General features: G+C 41.9%; 1 protein-coding gene across 5 annotated transcripts in view; it reads left to right on the top strand.

Moving 5' to 3' along the window:
• Positions 1-15,949, top strand: part of LOC111864749 (MAGUK p55 subfamily member 5) — a 282,694-nt gene that overhangs the window by 77,037 nt on the left and 189,708 nt on the right. For all 5 annotated transcript variants that reach the window (XM_023852241.2, XM_033751565.1, XM_023852246.1 and 2 more), the window contains 2 exons: positions 4,972-5,081; positions 12,329-12,386. In XM_023852241.2, coding sequence (XP_023708009.1) covers positions 4,972-5,081; positions 12,329-12,386 — 168 coding nt within the window. The remainder of the gene's footprint in view (positions 1-4,971; positions 5,082-12,328; positions 12,387-15,949) is intronic.

The raw sequence follows: 15,949 nt of genomic DNA, 5'->3' as shown, positions 1-15,949 counted from the left end.
AGCTATGCAACGCGAGTCAACAGCGATGACGTCACCAAGGGATATCGCGGTTGCTAGGCAGCAGTCAACAACTCCTGTGACGTGGCACGCAACAGGCACCACTGCGGCTATATAAGGGAACTGCACAGCAGCTACGAGTTAGTTTAATGTGGGCAGTCGCCGAGTTAAGTTGTAAGGTGGGCAGTCGCCTAGTTGTACCGTAGCAGTCGCAGAGTTGTAACGTGGCCATCGCCGAAGATAGTTCCGAGCAAGCCTACGAGCGAGTGTGTTATCAACAGTTCTCCAGTCAGCGGACTACAGTTGGAGCATAGCAGCCGTCGCGGAAAGAAGAACCGGACGTGTGTGTAATTGTGTAATTGGGAGCGTGTGATACAGTGATACATAGCTCCCCTACTGTAAACATGTAGACTACTGAACACAGAATGAACTGATTTGCGCATAGGGTTATAAAGTGTGAAACCCCGCAACAGTGTAAACAGATTAATGCGATTAGGGTTATAAAGTGTGAAACCCCGCAACTGTGTGATAAGTAATTGTAGCCGTTACTTGTAGATTGTTCAATAAACCAATTAACGATCTCTACGGCGTATTCTGTAACGAAACACGTTACAATACGTTAAGGAAAATATTGAGGACCATCATTATGAATTTAGAAGTAACATAACAACTACTGCCCGCCAAATGTTAGAATGATTGAACCAAGGAGGATGGAATGGACAGGACATATTTTACGCTTGGTAGAGAAATGCATGCGCAGTTTTGATAGGAAGACCTGAAGGAAAATGACCACTAGGAAAATGTACACATAGATGGAAGGAGAGTATTAAAAAAATGCGATGAAGTGGTTGAACTCGTCTGGGTTAGAATAAGTACCAGTGGTTTGATCTTCTGAAGACGTGAATTAACTTTGGGTTCTTTAAAATTCTATGAATTTCTTGAGTAGGTGGGCAACTATCGGCTTCTCAAGAAGGGCTGTGCTTCATGGAGTTAGTTAGCTGGTCAGATGAGCTGGTTATCAGATTTTCTGCATTCGTCAGGTACATGAGGAAAGAATATGAGTACATTGGGATAGTACGTTGCTGTTTACAGGAGAGCAGTTCTGTAGTGTACAACAGTCTCATCGAATTGTGATGTACCCGTCAGGCTAGAAAGGAAATTTGAAATATGTTTGAAAGAAGCCAGTATTAAAATGCGGTTATGTAACCATTTTCTTCCTCTGACTGTACAGTGTGATTGGCTTTTCAACAGTGACGTTCAGCACGCAACATACGTGAACAGGAAGGGTAAACTGGAACGCAAAATCACAAAGATTGTTTGAGGAACAGATAATATGTGCTTTTTAAGTAGAACTTTCGGTTTTCGTACCAGAATGTAGTGAAAATGAGGGACGATTTATGTTCTGAGGCGTTGACCACCGCTATGGAATGCAATTTCCGCTTTGTAGCGTTCTGCTTCTGACAATACAGATGCGAAAATAAAGGCAGGTCTTGTTCAAGTTAACAGTGATGGATGCTGATAATGGTGGCGTCCCTCTTCGTACTAGTTCAGCTTCCACCAGAATTAAGCCTATAAGGTGGTAAAACGGATCTTGAAATAATAATAATTATAATAATAATGATGCCGGGATAGCCTAGTCAATATAGCGACTGGCTACGGGCTGGACAACCGAGGGGTCGGAGTTCGAGTCCCGGTAGGGTGAAGAATTTTCTCTTCTCCACGTCGTCCAGACCGGCCCTGGGGTGCACCCAGCCTCCTATCCAATGGGTACGGGGAGCTCTTCCGGGGATAAAGCGGCTGGGGCGTGAAGCTGACCACTCACCTCCAACTAGTGTCGAGGTCAAGAAAATGTGAACCTATACATCCACTACCCCGTACACCTTCATAGCGCAGTGCTTAATTAGTTAAGCAGAGGAACAGCTTTACCTTTTTTAATACTTACTTACCTACTTACTTATGGAGCTGAGCCCTCCTTGAGGAGAAGCCAAATCTGCAGCTACTCAAGAATTTCCCAGCATTTTATGGAACCCGAAGTTTCATTATCATGTTCACAAGAGACCCCACTGTTCCCTATTCTGAGCCATATCAATCCAATCCATACCATCCCATCCTATCTCTCTAAGATCCATTTTAATATTGTCCACCCACCTACGCTTTGGTCTTAAGAGTGGTCTCTTTCCTTCTGGCTTTCCCACCAATATCCTATTGCATTTTTCTTCTCTCCCATTCGTGCTACATGCCCTGCCCACCTCATCGTCCTTGACTTGAGTACAAGTTATGAAGCTCCTCATTATGCATTTTTCTCCAACCTCCTGTCACTTCATCCCTTTTCGGTCCAAATGTTCTCCTCAACACCCTGTTCTGAAATACCTTCAGTCTGTGTTCCTCTCTTAACGTTAGATACCAAGTTTCACACCCATACAGAACCACAGGCAAAATAATAGTTTTGTATATTCCAATTAGAAAACACAGTAGATCACTGTAGGTCGCGGTGCGAGAGCTGAGAAAGCCCACCCCTTATACGTTCATTCATTCATTCATATTCTAATTTTTGTGTTTCTTGACAGCAGACGAGAAGACAAAAGGCTCTGGACTGAATGGTAGTAAACATTACCCGAGTTCGGTCACCTTTTAATTTCCTCCTGAATCAGGTTTTGATTTGTTATCGTCGTTCCGAGACATCTGAACTGTGCCATATTTTGAAATCATCTGATGCCTATCTTTATGTCATGATTTTGCCCTGCATATTGGTGACGAGACAGTAACATATACTTAGTTTTCTCTGTGTTTACTTCTAGACCAACGTCCTTACTTGCGTAATGTAATCTTGTAATCATATCAAAGATAAGAACAACAGGGACGAACATGATTACAACGACAATGGCGCAGAAGAAGACGCTCGTCGCATAGAAATTTCGGTGCTTACTTATACATGGTTTGCTTAGCGACGCTGTCTATATCTCAGACTACATAGCGTCGGATAGTAATATCATTTTGAATACTGTACTGGAAACGATGCCGAAGTAAGAGTTCTTTGCCTAATTTAAGGTACTGAACGGCATTTGCCTGGAGAAACTGAGGAAGACAATGGGAGAACTTAGTCGCGGTAGCTTATCTCCTTATCGATATTTGAACTCACGACCTCCGGAATCCTAAACAGAGATGTTAACCTGTCGATCGCGAATTTCTGTACATTTATTTACCAAACAACCCGTCAAAATTAGTTTGTTAAGAAAACCTAAGAAAATACGGAATGTTCTTTTACCATCTGGCGTATTAAATTTGTGTAACGTCTCTGACATTGAATGAAATTGCGTGAAATTTTCACAGAGCGTTCGACACACTTGGGAAATTTGATCCATGTGATGTCCTCGGAGATCACGAACTTTATGCAAACTAGGAAGAAGATTGTTCAAAATGTCTGCAGAATTGCCTTAATGTTTTATTGGATTGCTATTTTCATCTGCGCAATTCTGTGGGAACTTTGCTGAAACACCCTGTCTTTCAAGTATGCAAACGTAAAAGTTTTAAGTCCTGTGTGGTTGATGGCCATGAATATTCTTCCTCAGTGCAGGGTACCTGTTCATGTTGTTGAAACATATAAGATCTAACATTTGTGACCATGTTACATTAGTAGAAATATTATGTTTTTGGAAATTATTCATCGTCTTGTCTTTATCTAAAACCGTCCTGTTTATTTTTCAAAACACAACGTTTCGGAGGCTGGATTCTGTCTCCGTCTTCAGGTAAAACCTACTAATAATTTAATGTTTTCTTAGCTCTCGCAGATGGTTTGTGCTTTTTGACTTATGTACCCCATCTTGGAGATAGGGATTAGCTTTATCGATTGGGCCTAACTGAGTAGGTTTTACCTGAAGACGGAGACAGAATCCAGTCTCCAAAATGTTGTTTTGAAAAATAAACAGGACCGTTTTTAGATAAAGTCAAGACAATGAGTAATGTCCAAAAATATAATATTTGTACTATTGCTGAAACAGGCTAAATACACGTACATTTGAATGCCATGTTCCATTAGGAAAGTGACGAATTTACCACTCAGCAGACTGAGTCAGGCATCAGAAGTAACTGTACCGTCAGTGAACAAGAGGCAGAATATTTATACCCTCGATGATACACGCCGTAGAGTAACTCTCTGGATGCAGTGGGTTGGCAACGTTAAGCTTTTGATTCTCTGATGTTTGAAATAAGATATTTTTGTTGTTGGCTTAGTCAACTAAGTGGAAGTGTGCTTCATCGGAGTATACTGTAACATGCTAGACGTCTGGATTATCTTCCAGTAGCTGTCCGTTCTCCCTCGGAAAAGCGTAACATTATTCATGATCCTACTCAGTTGAACCAGTTAGCCGGAGCTGGTCTCGATCGTTGGACTAGCGCCGTTTAACAGGCCGAATTGAGTACGAACCTACTGTAACCCCCTCGAGACATCTGGTCACGGAAACGCATCCAGATTCCGAAACATTATGCATTTTATATAAGCCCTGGACTGGGGTTTTTGTCAGCCCAGATCCGATAGGTTGGCATCTCTGTAATTGTTGCTTTTAGGTTCGCCAGCGGACCCTTGACTGGGGTTCTTGTCAGCCCAGAGCCGATAGGTTGGCATCTCTGTAATTGTTGCTTTTAGGTTCGCCAGCGGACCCTTGACTGGGGTTCTTGTCAGCTCAGATCCGATAGTTTGGCATCTCTGTAATTGTTGCTTTTAGGTTCGCCAGCGGACCCTTGACTGGGGTTCTTGTCAGCCCAGATCCGATAGGTTGGCATCTCTGTAATTGTTGCTTTTAGGTTCGCCAGCGGACCCTTGACTGGGGTTCTTGTCGGCCCAGATATGATAGCTTGGCATCTCTGTAATTGTCAATTGTTGCTTTTTAGGTTCGCCAGCGGACCCTGGACTGGGGTTCATGTGAGCCCAGATCCGATAGCTTGGCATCTCTGTAATTGTCAATTGTTGCTTTTTAGGTTCGCCAGCGGACAAGGCGGACCTGGAAGTGGGGGACGAGATCCTGGAGGTGAACGGCAAGTCGCTGGAAGACGCCACGCACACGGAAGTCATTTCGCACATCCATCAGGTAGGAAACCGGCCTTCGGGTCTCCATTCGCGGCCTGCTAGCAAGGGAGACGGCATTCTGTTATGTTGCACACAGTGCGAACAGTGACGCCTGATGGAATGCCTTGTCTATCCGTCTATATGTCCGCATATTACATCGCTCAAACTACTCACCGCAATTCGGCAAAATTTTGTATTTCTGTTCCACATTAAACGCAGTTTAACAAATTTTATTTGTGTGCACCTCAGTCAGTTGCAATCCTCAGAATTACTGGGTTTTTGGACTTTGTTCATCTTCCTGTATTCTCTAAACTAGAAAACTCAACATTTCGGAAACTGGATCTGTTTCTGTACTCAGGTGAGGACTCCGTTGGATGTCTTAGAAAGAGTTAAGGGCTCCAATAGAGTAGGTGTCTCCCACCCCGCCATATCTGAGGACGGAAACAAATTCGAGCTTCCGAAACGCTGTGTTTTCTAGTTTAGAGAATACAGGAAGATGGGCAAAGTCCAAAAACTCAGTAATTCTGAGCATTTTACACCATCGTTAGAACACTTTAAAATCTAATTTTAATCCTATTTTATGTGGAAATCAAATTGATCTGTATCATTTATATTTGTGAATGTTCACCTCTATTCAGAAAGAATAATTTCTGTGCAGTGCGATAGGCGTGACTATGGCGTGATAACTTTGAAACAACAGATTTATATTTCCAGCAACAGACATTAAGTTCACCGATGTATAAAAATTGCAAAGAACTCATTTAGAAAATAAGAATGCTTGGCTGTAGTATGTATTTCCATTTTGACATGAAATAATTATATACGGTACATAAATCTACAGGCCTTAATTGAAACTGGTATTGTCAGAGACTAATGAAGGCTATGGTCAGCCTGCGTGACGCGGATTGTGCTGGAGTTGCCGAAAGCCCGACCGTCAATCGCACAGCGTAACCTGAAATCGATCTCACTGTCTCAACCCGCTTATTAAGAGCAATGATATGCTAAGAACTTAATATCCTGCAGCATAGACAGCCCGGAAAGCAGCCCTCACTTCGTGCACTTCAATTAATGAGTGAAGCTATCTCGCTCTCTGTCGCCAAGGCGACAACCCAGAAAGTCTTGCGACAGGTGCAACTAGCATCTGTCGCAAGCATTCTGCTGCACTGGAAAGGGGAGGGGGATTCGTTGGGAAAGAATTCCTCTACACAATGAAAGCCTTCATAATATTTTGTCTTCACCTACTGTTTCTAGAGTAGTACATACGTGTACATACAAAACTTTGGTTGGAAAATCTCAAGGAAGGAGAACGCTTGGAATACGAAAGAATAGTTGGAAGAATATTGAAATGGGTTTAAGTAAAGTGTAAAATTGTGGAATTGCTTCTAAAGGTCTTAGAATCTGTGCAAAAGCAGCTATTTAAAGTTGATTATGTAACGACGCCGTCAGTATCGAAAATATATGATGTCGAGTGAAAAGGGTAATACTAATTCTAATAATCAAGAGGTTGGTCTGGATATAAACATACGGAAAACAGAAATAATACTATAAAGTTGTCCAGTATAATTGTACGAAAATATTTCGAAGTTCAAATGCTTGGGAGCACAATAATAAATCAAAATAATGCTGTATTCAAGATGGAAGTAAGTGTAGATTGAATTCGGAAACTCCTTTCTGCGATCCTTTTCTGAATATTTAATATACTCGATTTTTTTTTCTCAATGGCTCTTCCAGCTAATTCAGGGACCTGACCTCTTATTCAGTTCCACAATCATTTTCTTCGCCGACAGTTAGACTCCTTGGACGACTGATGAGCTCGTCACAAGGCCTCTACCTAAACACAGAATAAACGCATACACACACCTAACATCCATGCCTTATATGGGATTCGACCACGATCCCAGCATCCGAGCGAGCGAAGACAGTTCATGCATTTAGACCTCGCGGCTACTGTGATCGGCTTAATATTCCCGACACCCATAAAAATCTGAAGACAGCTGTTTTACATTTTTATATCACTCACTCATGGAGCTCAGCCCTTCCTGAGAAGCCGCCAATTGTGCAGATAATCAACAATTATCCAGCATTTTATGGAACCCGAAGGTTCATTACCGTGTTCACAAGAGCCCTCCACTGGTCCCTGTCCTGAGCCAGATCAATCCAATCCATACCATCCCATTCTATCTCTCTAAGATCCATTTTAATATTGTCCACCCACCTACGCCTTGGTCTTCGAAATGGTCTCTTTCCATCTGGTTTTCCCAACAGTATTCTATATGCATTCCTCTGCGCCTCCATTCGTGCTACATGCCCTGCCCATCACATCCTCCTTGACTTCATCATTCTAATTATACTTGGAGGAGAGTAAACGTTATGAAGCTCCTCATTATGCAGTTTTCTCCAGCCTCCTGTCACTTCATCTCTCTTTGGACCAAATATTCTCCAGGTGTAAATATTTCCCCCCAACCTTCACCCTAAGGGAATAACTTGGATTCATGGAGTTGAGAACAAAATTCTGAGGAGGATATTTAAGTTGACGAAAGAGGAAACAGCAGAATGGCGAATGAAATAATACGATGAAAGTTTCATATTTTGAACTCATCACACGAAAAGTTATGATGATTAAATCAAGGTGCATGTGATACGCGGAACATGTAGGCATACATTTGGAAACTGGGAAGTGTAGAGTGTCTACAAAATGATGGCTGGAGGGCATTGAGGGTGAAGTCCATGTGGGAGACATAGACAAAAATGGTTGTATAATAGTATAATGGATTATCGGTAATGAGGTTGTGAAGATATGGGCTGGATTTAGCCGGCCCAGGATTTGGTGAATTAGTGCGATTTTATGGACACAGGAATCCAACTTCGGTTCTCTAAAGTCAGGGGCTAGATTTGTAGTTATCAGCTTTTAGTAGAAATCACTGCACTTCTGAGTTGGCTGCTTGTTGATCAATCCTTGGGTTTCATAAAATTGCTGGCAGGTGTCTAGAGAGCATCTTTTGATATAATGGGGTGTATTTCATGAAGGCAAGGCTGGCAATAGATTGAGGGAATGATTAAGAGACATATTTTACCCCATTACACCTTGTTATTGAATTTGCAGCGGGGCGTGTGTAAAAGATTGAATAACTTAGTAATGGCGAACATTGCATTGAAGAGATTTTTATTTCCTTATGTGAACAGTGATACTTCAGCCTGTTAAGCAATTAAGGGCTCGACGACTGTGATTCAGTCTCTGGCAGAAACAATAATTCTTTTTTTCCTGCCAAACTCAGACACTCTGGCGCCCACCCGCTCCGTGGCTTTAGTCCGGAAGCGAACTATACCGACCGAGCGACCACCGCTTGTCGGCGAAGTTAGTGCCAATTTTAGCGGCTAGAGGGTGTCGCGTGGTCAGCGCAACAGATCCCCACGGCCGTTAATCTCGGTTTTCTAGACCGAAGCCGCCACTTTTTCATTCAAGTAGCTCCTCAGTTATCCTTACGAGGCTGAGTGGACCCCGTTCCCGACCCACTACTTCTCAGAAAATCCGGTAGCGCTGAGAATCGAACCGAGGACCTCTGGATATGTAGCCAGGTACTCTTACCACTAACCCACAGGTCCACGGTCTATTTAAATGTGTATCGCGGACGTTTCTCCTATGAATGATGTGGCCAAAACATGAAGCTACCCACTCGGCTTCATCTAGATCCAAGGTCTAGAATAAATGGAGTATCACATCCATGACCCTTACAAGCTCCTTGGCGTAGTTTTTTTAGCCTATTCACCTAAGGTAGGCTTATGCGATTTTCATCGTGACTGTGAATACCTCCCTATCAACTTTTGAATGACTGAACCAATCTTTATGAGATTTTGTATGTATAGTATGACATCTGAGCACATCTCAACGGTGTACTTCAGAAATCCCTCCCATCAGTCTGTCTGTCTGTCTGTCTGTACGCATATCCCTCATATTGTTGCTAGTAAATGGCTCGGTAAATTGTATCCCTCATGTTCCCCCGGCAATGAATACACGCAAGAATAGAAGAGCTGTTGGACGCGTCAGTGCGATCCGTGTTTCACCAACGGCAAGTCTGTGGGATCTGTGTGTGTATCCCCCTGTCGTTTGTAGGTAACAACTCGGTAAAAACGTTCGCGCGGCAAAGAATACATGCAAGAATAGAAGAACTGCTGGATACTTTAGTTTCTTTGCGGTCCGTGTCTTACCAACGGGGATTCTGTAGGGTCTGCCTGTATATCCCCTTGTCGTTGGTAGGTACAATAACAACTGGGTAAAGACGTTCCGCGGTAAACAAGAATTGTTGGAGGCGTCGTTTTCCATCTGATCCCTGTCTTATTAAAGGAAAGTAGGATATTAGTTCTTCCCACAACTTCTTGTATTTTTATACTCTTCTTGTTACATGAAGGAGGACACGACACGATTATGTGTGTTCACATAACGACGCGTCCTTTGTCTCAGTATATTCTAGATATACCTCTCAGTACACTGGAACACTGGGACGAACCTCTCGCAGTACCTGTGCATATTGAGGCGCGAGTTTTGAAGTTACTTTGAAGCTCCACAGCCGTTTGATCTGGCAGTTAGTTCACTGGGCTGATGTAGAGCTAAATCGATATTCAGACAAGGGGTATGATGCGGCTACTTCACGCGGCAATTCAATATTCCAATTTCTATAAATATCTGTAGAAATAACAGGATATTTGACACATAACCTACATCATAATTAACGTTTCGTAGCGAAATTCGGAGGTAAACTACACTAATACCAAGCCCGTCATTACACACTATTCACAGTGTATTCATTCACTTATTTTTCCAAGTTCCGTCTCTATATTTTCATCACGTTTCTATCTCGTTGTACAGGATGATGATTTTCCAAGAGATTTCCCAAATGAAATATTCTATGTAATTTCCTTCGCCATCCGATCTACTTATCCATTCAATCGTAATTTATTACAGCCCATTCTAGATGTGGGAACTGCCCACATTCAAGCAAGTGTGACAACGCGACCTTCATTGCCTAGCAACCGGTGTTTATTCGTCGTTGCTAAGCAATGACGCTTGTGTTGTCACACTTGTCACTACTTTGACTTTAGTAGATGATTTGCATAAATCATGAAGTGCATTGTCACTTAATATCCTAAATTGTATCTTGTTTCCCCTTCCTTACATCTAAATATTTAACTTAGTTCTTTGTTTTGAGGAATTTATAAAAATGTATGTTATTAACTCAGAGTAAGAGATCACATTTAACAGTTACACAGTAAAATACATTCTTTAAGAAGGGAAATAAGTTTAGATTTTACTAAGGTGGGACTTTCTTCTCTTTGGACGAACTGAGTTTGGGCAAAAGATGCTAAAGGCTGAGTATTACTGTCTGAGTGGAATTCAGAATAAGCATGAAAAGTAGGCTATCATATCCCACTCGAGATTCTAACCTTGTACCTAGGGATGAAATGCAGCTGTGGGGGTTTCGGTTGCCTTGTCTCCCGTGACATGCTTCACGGCCGACTGTCACCATGGCGACCAGAATAAACAAATTGCGGCCAGTCATATTGTGAAGTGGCTGTCCTGTCAACAGAAGGGGAACATATGAGGGGAGAGTTTAGGGGCCGTGGATGACACGGGACAGCAGGGAACAGTTCGGTCCATTTTGCAGGCCGAGTACCTCCTTCACTTGCTGTGTGCCCTGCAGATCCAACTATAAGGCACCAAGAGGCGATTCTTTGCACGGATCTACTTTTATATTCGCAAAAAGAACAAAAATCCTGCGGAAAGTTTATTTCTTTAGGTTAAACGCGAACTACAACACTAATATTTTCCACGTCAGATTATGTATTGCTCAACAATTTAAAGATTAAATTTCTTCATAATTTTGTATTAAAATTCGGTTCGTACGTCACAGAAAACAATTTAAGTCTCCATCATAAGTAGCAGTCAGTTAATGCTGTTTAGGGAAAGAATCGCTGTTTATTGTGAGAAATATACGAAACACAGATTCACTCTGTGAGCAGGATACAGAGTTTTATTATCTTAAAGAAGGTGGTATGTACACTAACCACGGGACTTCGACAATTTATTACTGCACAGGCTCGTAAGAAACAAGCAGCTCAGATTAAGCGACACAGGACTTGCCTTACTCCAGAATTGTTCCTGGTTCGAACCTTGACCACAACAAATTCTTGCTTCATTTTTGCTTTCCCCATCGCATCACAAATTCATTTAATTGGCACACCCGTTCCCCATACATGCTGGATAATGAGGAGTTCACTATGTAGGGTCGATAATTGAGGAGCCATTTCAAGGAAATAGTGGCTCCGGTCTAGAAAACCGAGATTAACGGCCGTGGGGATTCGTTGCGCTGACCACGTAACACCCTCTATCCACAAAAGTTGGCACTAACTTCGCCGACAAGCGGCGGTCGTTCGGTCGGTATAGTTCGTTTGCGGACTACAGTTCACGGAGTTTGTTTGCTTGTTATCACATCGCATATGAGGAGAAGTACCGAACGTTACGGGTTAGTATTTAGAACTCGTATTTATACGGTAGAGAGCCTTTTCGCGATTTGCATCAGTAAACTATTCTTGAGAAACTTTTGGCATAGTACCATAAAATAAAATTCAGCTCTTTCTAGCGGACACAGCAGAGTAGGTGTCTCCCACAACCTTACTTGAGGACGGAAACAGACCCAGTTTCCTAAGCGTTGTGTGCTTTATAGTACCGGACGGTGGACAAAGTTCATAATTCCAGTAATCCCTAGGTAGAAAATGTTCCGAGTTTCATTGTCGAAGAAAGGAACATTGAAATTGAGTGTCTTTCCCTGTTTTTAGGCCTAGAAGCAGCAGGTTCTATGACTGGATGTGTTGCACAAGTATGTGGATGGAAGGCTGGATAGAATGAGCCTTTGTATATTTGTTTCGTTATCCACCATCTGAGGTGCATTTGACATACTCTATATCCCGTTCCAGTAGCCAGTTCTGTCCCTCTCTTCAAGTTATGTGTGTCTTTATCCTGACAGACCTACTTACTTATCAAATTTTCCGGCATAGAGCCCGCCCACCCACTAGACCACCGGATGACATTCTTCATAATCATCGCCGTGAAAACCTCATAACTTACATATTTATATGAAGCTGAAAATATACCCATCTCCCGAAACGCCTTGAACATCAAATTTACTTGAAACAATATACACCGTCCAACGTAGTTGTGATGTAAGGACAGACAGTTTCGTACCAAAATATGACATGTTCATTATTTCTTTTCAGTGTATTCGTTCGAGAACCATTTGCTTACGTGTCAAAAGAAGAAGTGGAAACAGGCTGGGTGAGTACAGCTTATATCTTTAGTCTATCTTACATCATGCAATAGACATACAATCCTCTAATAAATTCTGCCTATTGAAATCTGACGTTCTCAGGGTAACGAATAAGATTACCGTCTTCTTAGATATGATGCCCTGTAGTTCGGTAGACAGGTACCAACATTTCGGAGGAAACAGCTACGGTTGTATTCAGGGTAGAATTGGAAAGCACTACTTTCCTCCGAAACGTCGGTACGCTTGCTTATCTACCAAATTACATCGCGCCATGTCCCATCAACTCGCTATCTTTCTATCTATATGTTTATTCGCTGATTATACCGGTATATTGCTTTGGTATGATTGGATTCGTGTTAATTGTTTGCTCCTGTGCCTTACTGAGATTTGCATTTACTGCTTGTAAACTTGTTCTGCGTTTGGTCTGCTCCACTGCTACGGGCTACTACGGGAATAGGTTAACTTACGTTAAGTATAAGCCCCCTGAAGAAGGACAAAGAATCCTTTTCCACAACTTCGTTTATTCGTCCTATTTATAAAGTGGACAATATTCAATTTTGTTGTGGTACATTTTACGAGTACTACTAAAGAGAAATAAGCTATCTTCGTAGCACACCGTGAAGGCCCATAGGGTTGTGAGACGTCGAAACTCACACTTGGAGGCGAGGATGTCAGCCTTACGCGCTGGCCGCCCTTAGCCCCCAGGAAGATTCCTGGTACTCATTTCTGTTAGAGGCTGAGTGGAACCCAGAGCCATAGTGCGACTGGAAGGATTAGGTAAATTGAAGCAAAACTTCACCTCATCCAGATTTGAACCCGCAACTTTCCGGCTTGTAGCACAATGCCTCAACCAACTACGCTAACGCGTGTCCCCCCCCCCAAAAAATTGACTACTGCGCTGTCAATATGTAGCTTATGGGTTTGTAGCGTCTAATAAAAGGATGGTTGATGAATATTAGATTGGAAAGGATTGAGAAAGAATGGGCCGTGGCCTAATCGAGGCACTATCGTGGCATTTGCCCAAGGGTACTGAGAAAATCACGAGAAATTCGGTCAGGATAGACAATCTGTCGGCTTAGTTTCTATTCGAAAACTTCTTGAATACTAGCCTAAAGCGTTGTATTGCACCAACCTGCCAAGTGACAATGCTCGTAACTCAGATCCTATCACGTTCTGTTCCTTTGCCTTGTGACGCCACAATTTGTGTTCTGAAAACGGAAGCAGACTCACTCTTCAGAACGTCCTGTACTGCACAGTGGCAATGGCTACTCTTATCTAACGGCTCCTGCAGAGTATTGTTATTTAAATTGAACCTGATGGCGGAGACAGACACAGTTCCCTGTTCGTAACAAGTTCTGTTCCTTTGCCTAGCGACAGTGTCTGTTCTTACCTAATTCTTCAAGCAGAGTAGATTCATTTTACTTGAATATGAAGACGTGCGGCCCGGACTGGTCATCTGGAGAATTCCAGAGAGCCCGGTTGTGGGTCTGAAATTTATGCACGTAAACCTGATGGAGCCAGGCCCAGTTTTAGTGCAAGTTCGGCACGGGAAGGTGCATATAGGCCTGTGCACAGTTTCTGAAACGCCTTGTATCTTCTGCGTGATTGTGACAATGGTATAGTAATGCTGCGTTTCTAGACACTATCCATTGTCCAGTTTTTATTTAAAACACAACTTTCCAGTGGCCGAAATTCGTCTCCGTCTTCACGTAGAACGTACTCAATTAGGCCCAATCAATAGAGCTAGTCCCTATCTCCAGACACCTGCACTAACACAAGATAGTGTATGTAAACCAAGCACACCACATCCATCTGCGAGAGTTAAGACAGATATTAAAAACATAAAGAAAACTCCACACACATGAAACAATAATTGCTGTATATCTTTTCTATCCTTACAATGCACAATTTCCGGACAGAACACTCCCACACAGATTTCGTCTCTGTAACGGGTCAAATTGCAATCATTAATCTATTTTGATTTGTAAGAAATACACCCTACATAAATGCGTTTCCTTGGAGTGATCGTAGAGTGCAAGATGACAAGACTTAAAACTAATACCCGTGGCTTGTTTGTTAAGAACGGGAAATATTACATGTTAGTATAATAATGAGGGACAGTCAGTACTTCATCTACAAAGAAGTCTTAAAACGGAGTTGATGAGGTATTCTTTGGATATAAATGGAAACGCTAAACTACAACAGTTTTATTCCTTGTAATCTGGAAGGGCCGGAGACTATGATCTAAAGGATGATTGTAATGATGATTAATTCAAGCTTACGAGTGGTGCTGAATATTTTTAGGTTCTGAAGACAGTTAATAGTAGAGTGAATTTACCGACTACACAACACGTTTTTTATTATCACTACATGTTTCGACCTCAAGAGGTCATCCTCAGGTGTATGAACACGGCTGTATAATTACACGCGGTCACATTCACTTTTCACTCATTCGACCCTGTATCTTATCAAGATTTACGCTCACAAATATATCGAGTTCTTTTATAAAACACAGGTTAAAATTGTTATTCTAATTTAATTGTTAAAAGTTAAAAGTTCGTGACTCGAAGTTCAATTCAAGTGTAACCAGTGACATGAATTGAACCTCGATTCACGAACTTTTAACTTTTAACAATTAAATTAGAATAACAATTTTAACCTGTGTTTTATAAAAGAACTCGATATATTTGTGAGCGTAAATCTTGATAAGATACAGGGTCGAATGAGTGAAAAGTGAATGTGACCGCGTGTAATTTTACAGCCGTGTTCATACACCTGAGGATGACCTCTTGAGGTCGAAACATGTAGTGATAATAAAAAGCGTGTTGTGTAGTCGGTAAATTCACTCTACTATTAATTAAACACACAACAGGATGCAAGAAACGATTAAAATTCTGAAGACAGTACCTTTCAATTTGAAGGAATGTGACGCACCCTGCCTCATCAGCCCGCGAGAGAGCCAAAGGACAGGATGCGAAATGAAATGTAATCAGATAAGCCCCCCGTAGGGTTGAAGTGACTGAATTTGCTGCGTGCGGACAAACAGGAAGGCGTTCGGACAAATTTGGGGGATGAATATTAATAAGATATACAGAAGTATATAAGGTATGCCGTCTACAGAACAATATATTGTATTTAAAAACGAAGAAGACACTACTGTATCAAAATTTTCTTTTATTATGCTTTTACAGACGCAACATGTTTCGACCCTTATACGGGGTCATCATCAGGCGTACAATGCTCCAGTATGAGCTGATGAATTGCAATTAATTATCATCTAATTCTTCAAATAAGGATCCTTATTATGTCTTGAAATTATTGAACTGCATAAATACACAATTAAGTTTTGGTCAAAATTTTCAAAACTGAAAGTCCTTAGTTAATGAAACTTAAAATTAAACATATAAAGATTAAAATTAGAAACTAAAGATTAAGACATGAAGGTTAAAATTCTGTTTTTATGGTAAGACTCTGCAAAGGCCGCGCCATAGCTCAAGCGGTTAGTCGCTGGCTTCCCACCGCGGCGGCCCGGATTCGATACCGGGTCTGGTCAAGTGGGATTTGTGGTGGA

The sequence above is a fragment of the Cryptotermes secundus genome, unplaced genomic scaffold, assembly GCF_002891405.2.
Source record: "Cryptotermes secundus unplaced genomic scaffold, Csec_1.0 scaffold932, whole genome shotgun sequence".
Classification (NCBI taxonomy): domain Eukaryota; kingdom Metazoa; phylum Arthropoda; class Insecta; order Blattodea; family Kalotermitidae; genus Cryptotermes; species Cryptotermes secundus.
Note: the sequence above shows the minus strand (reverse complement) of the source record. Positions and strands in the feature narration are given on the sequence as shown.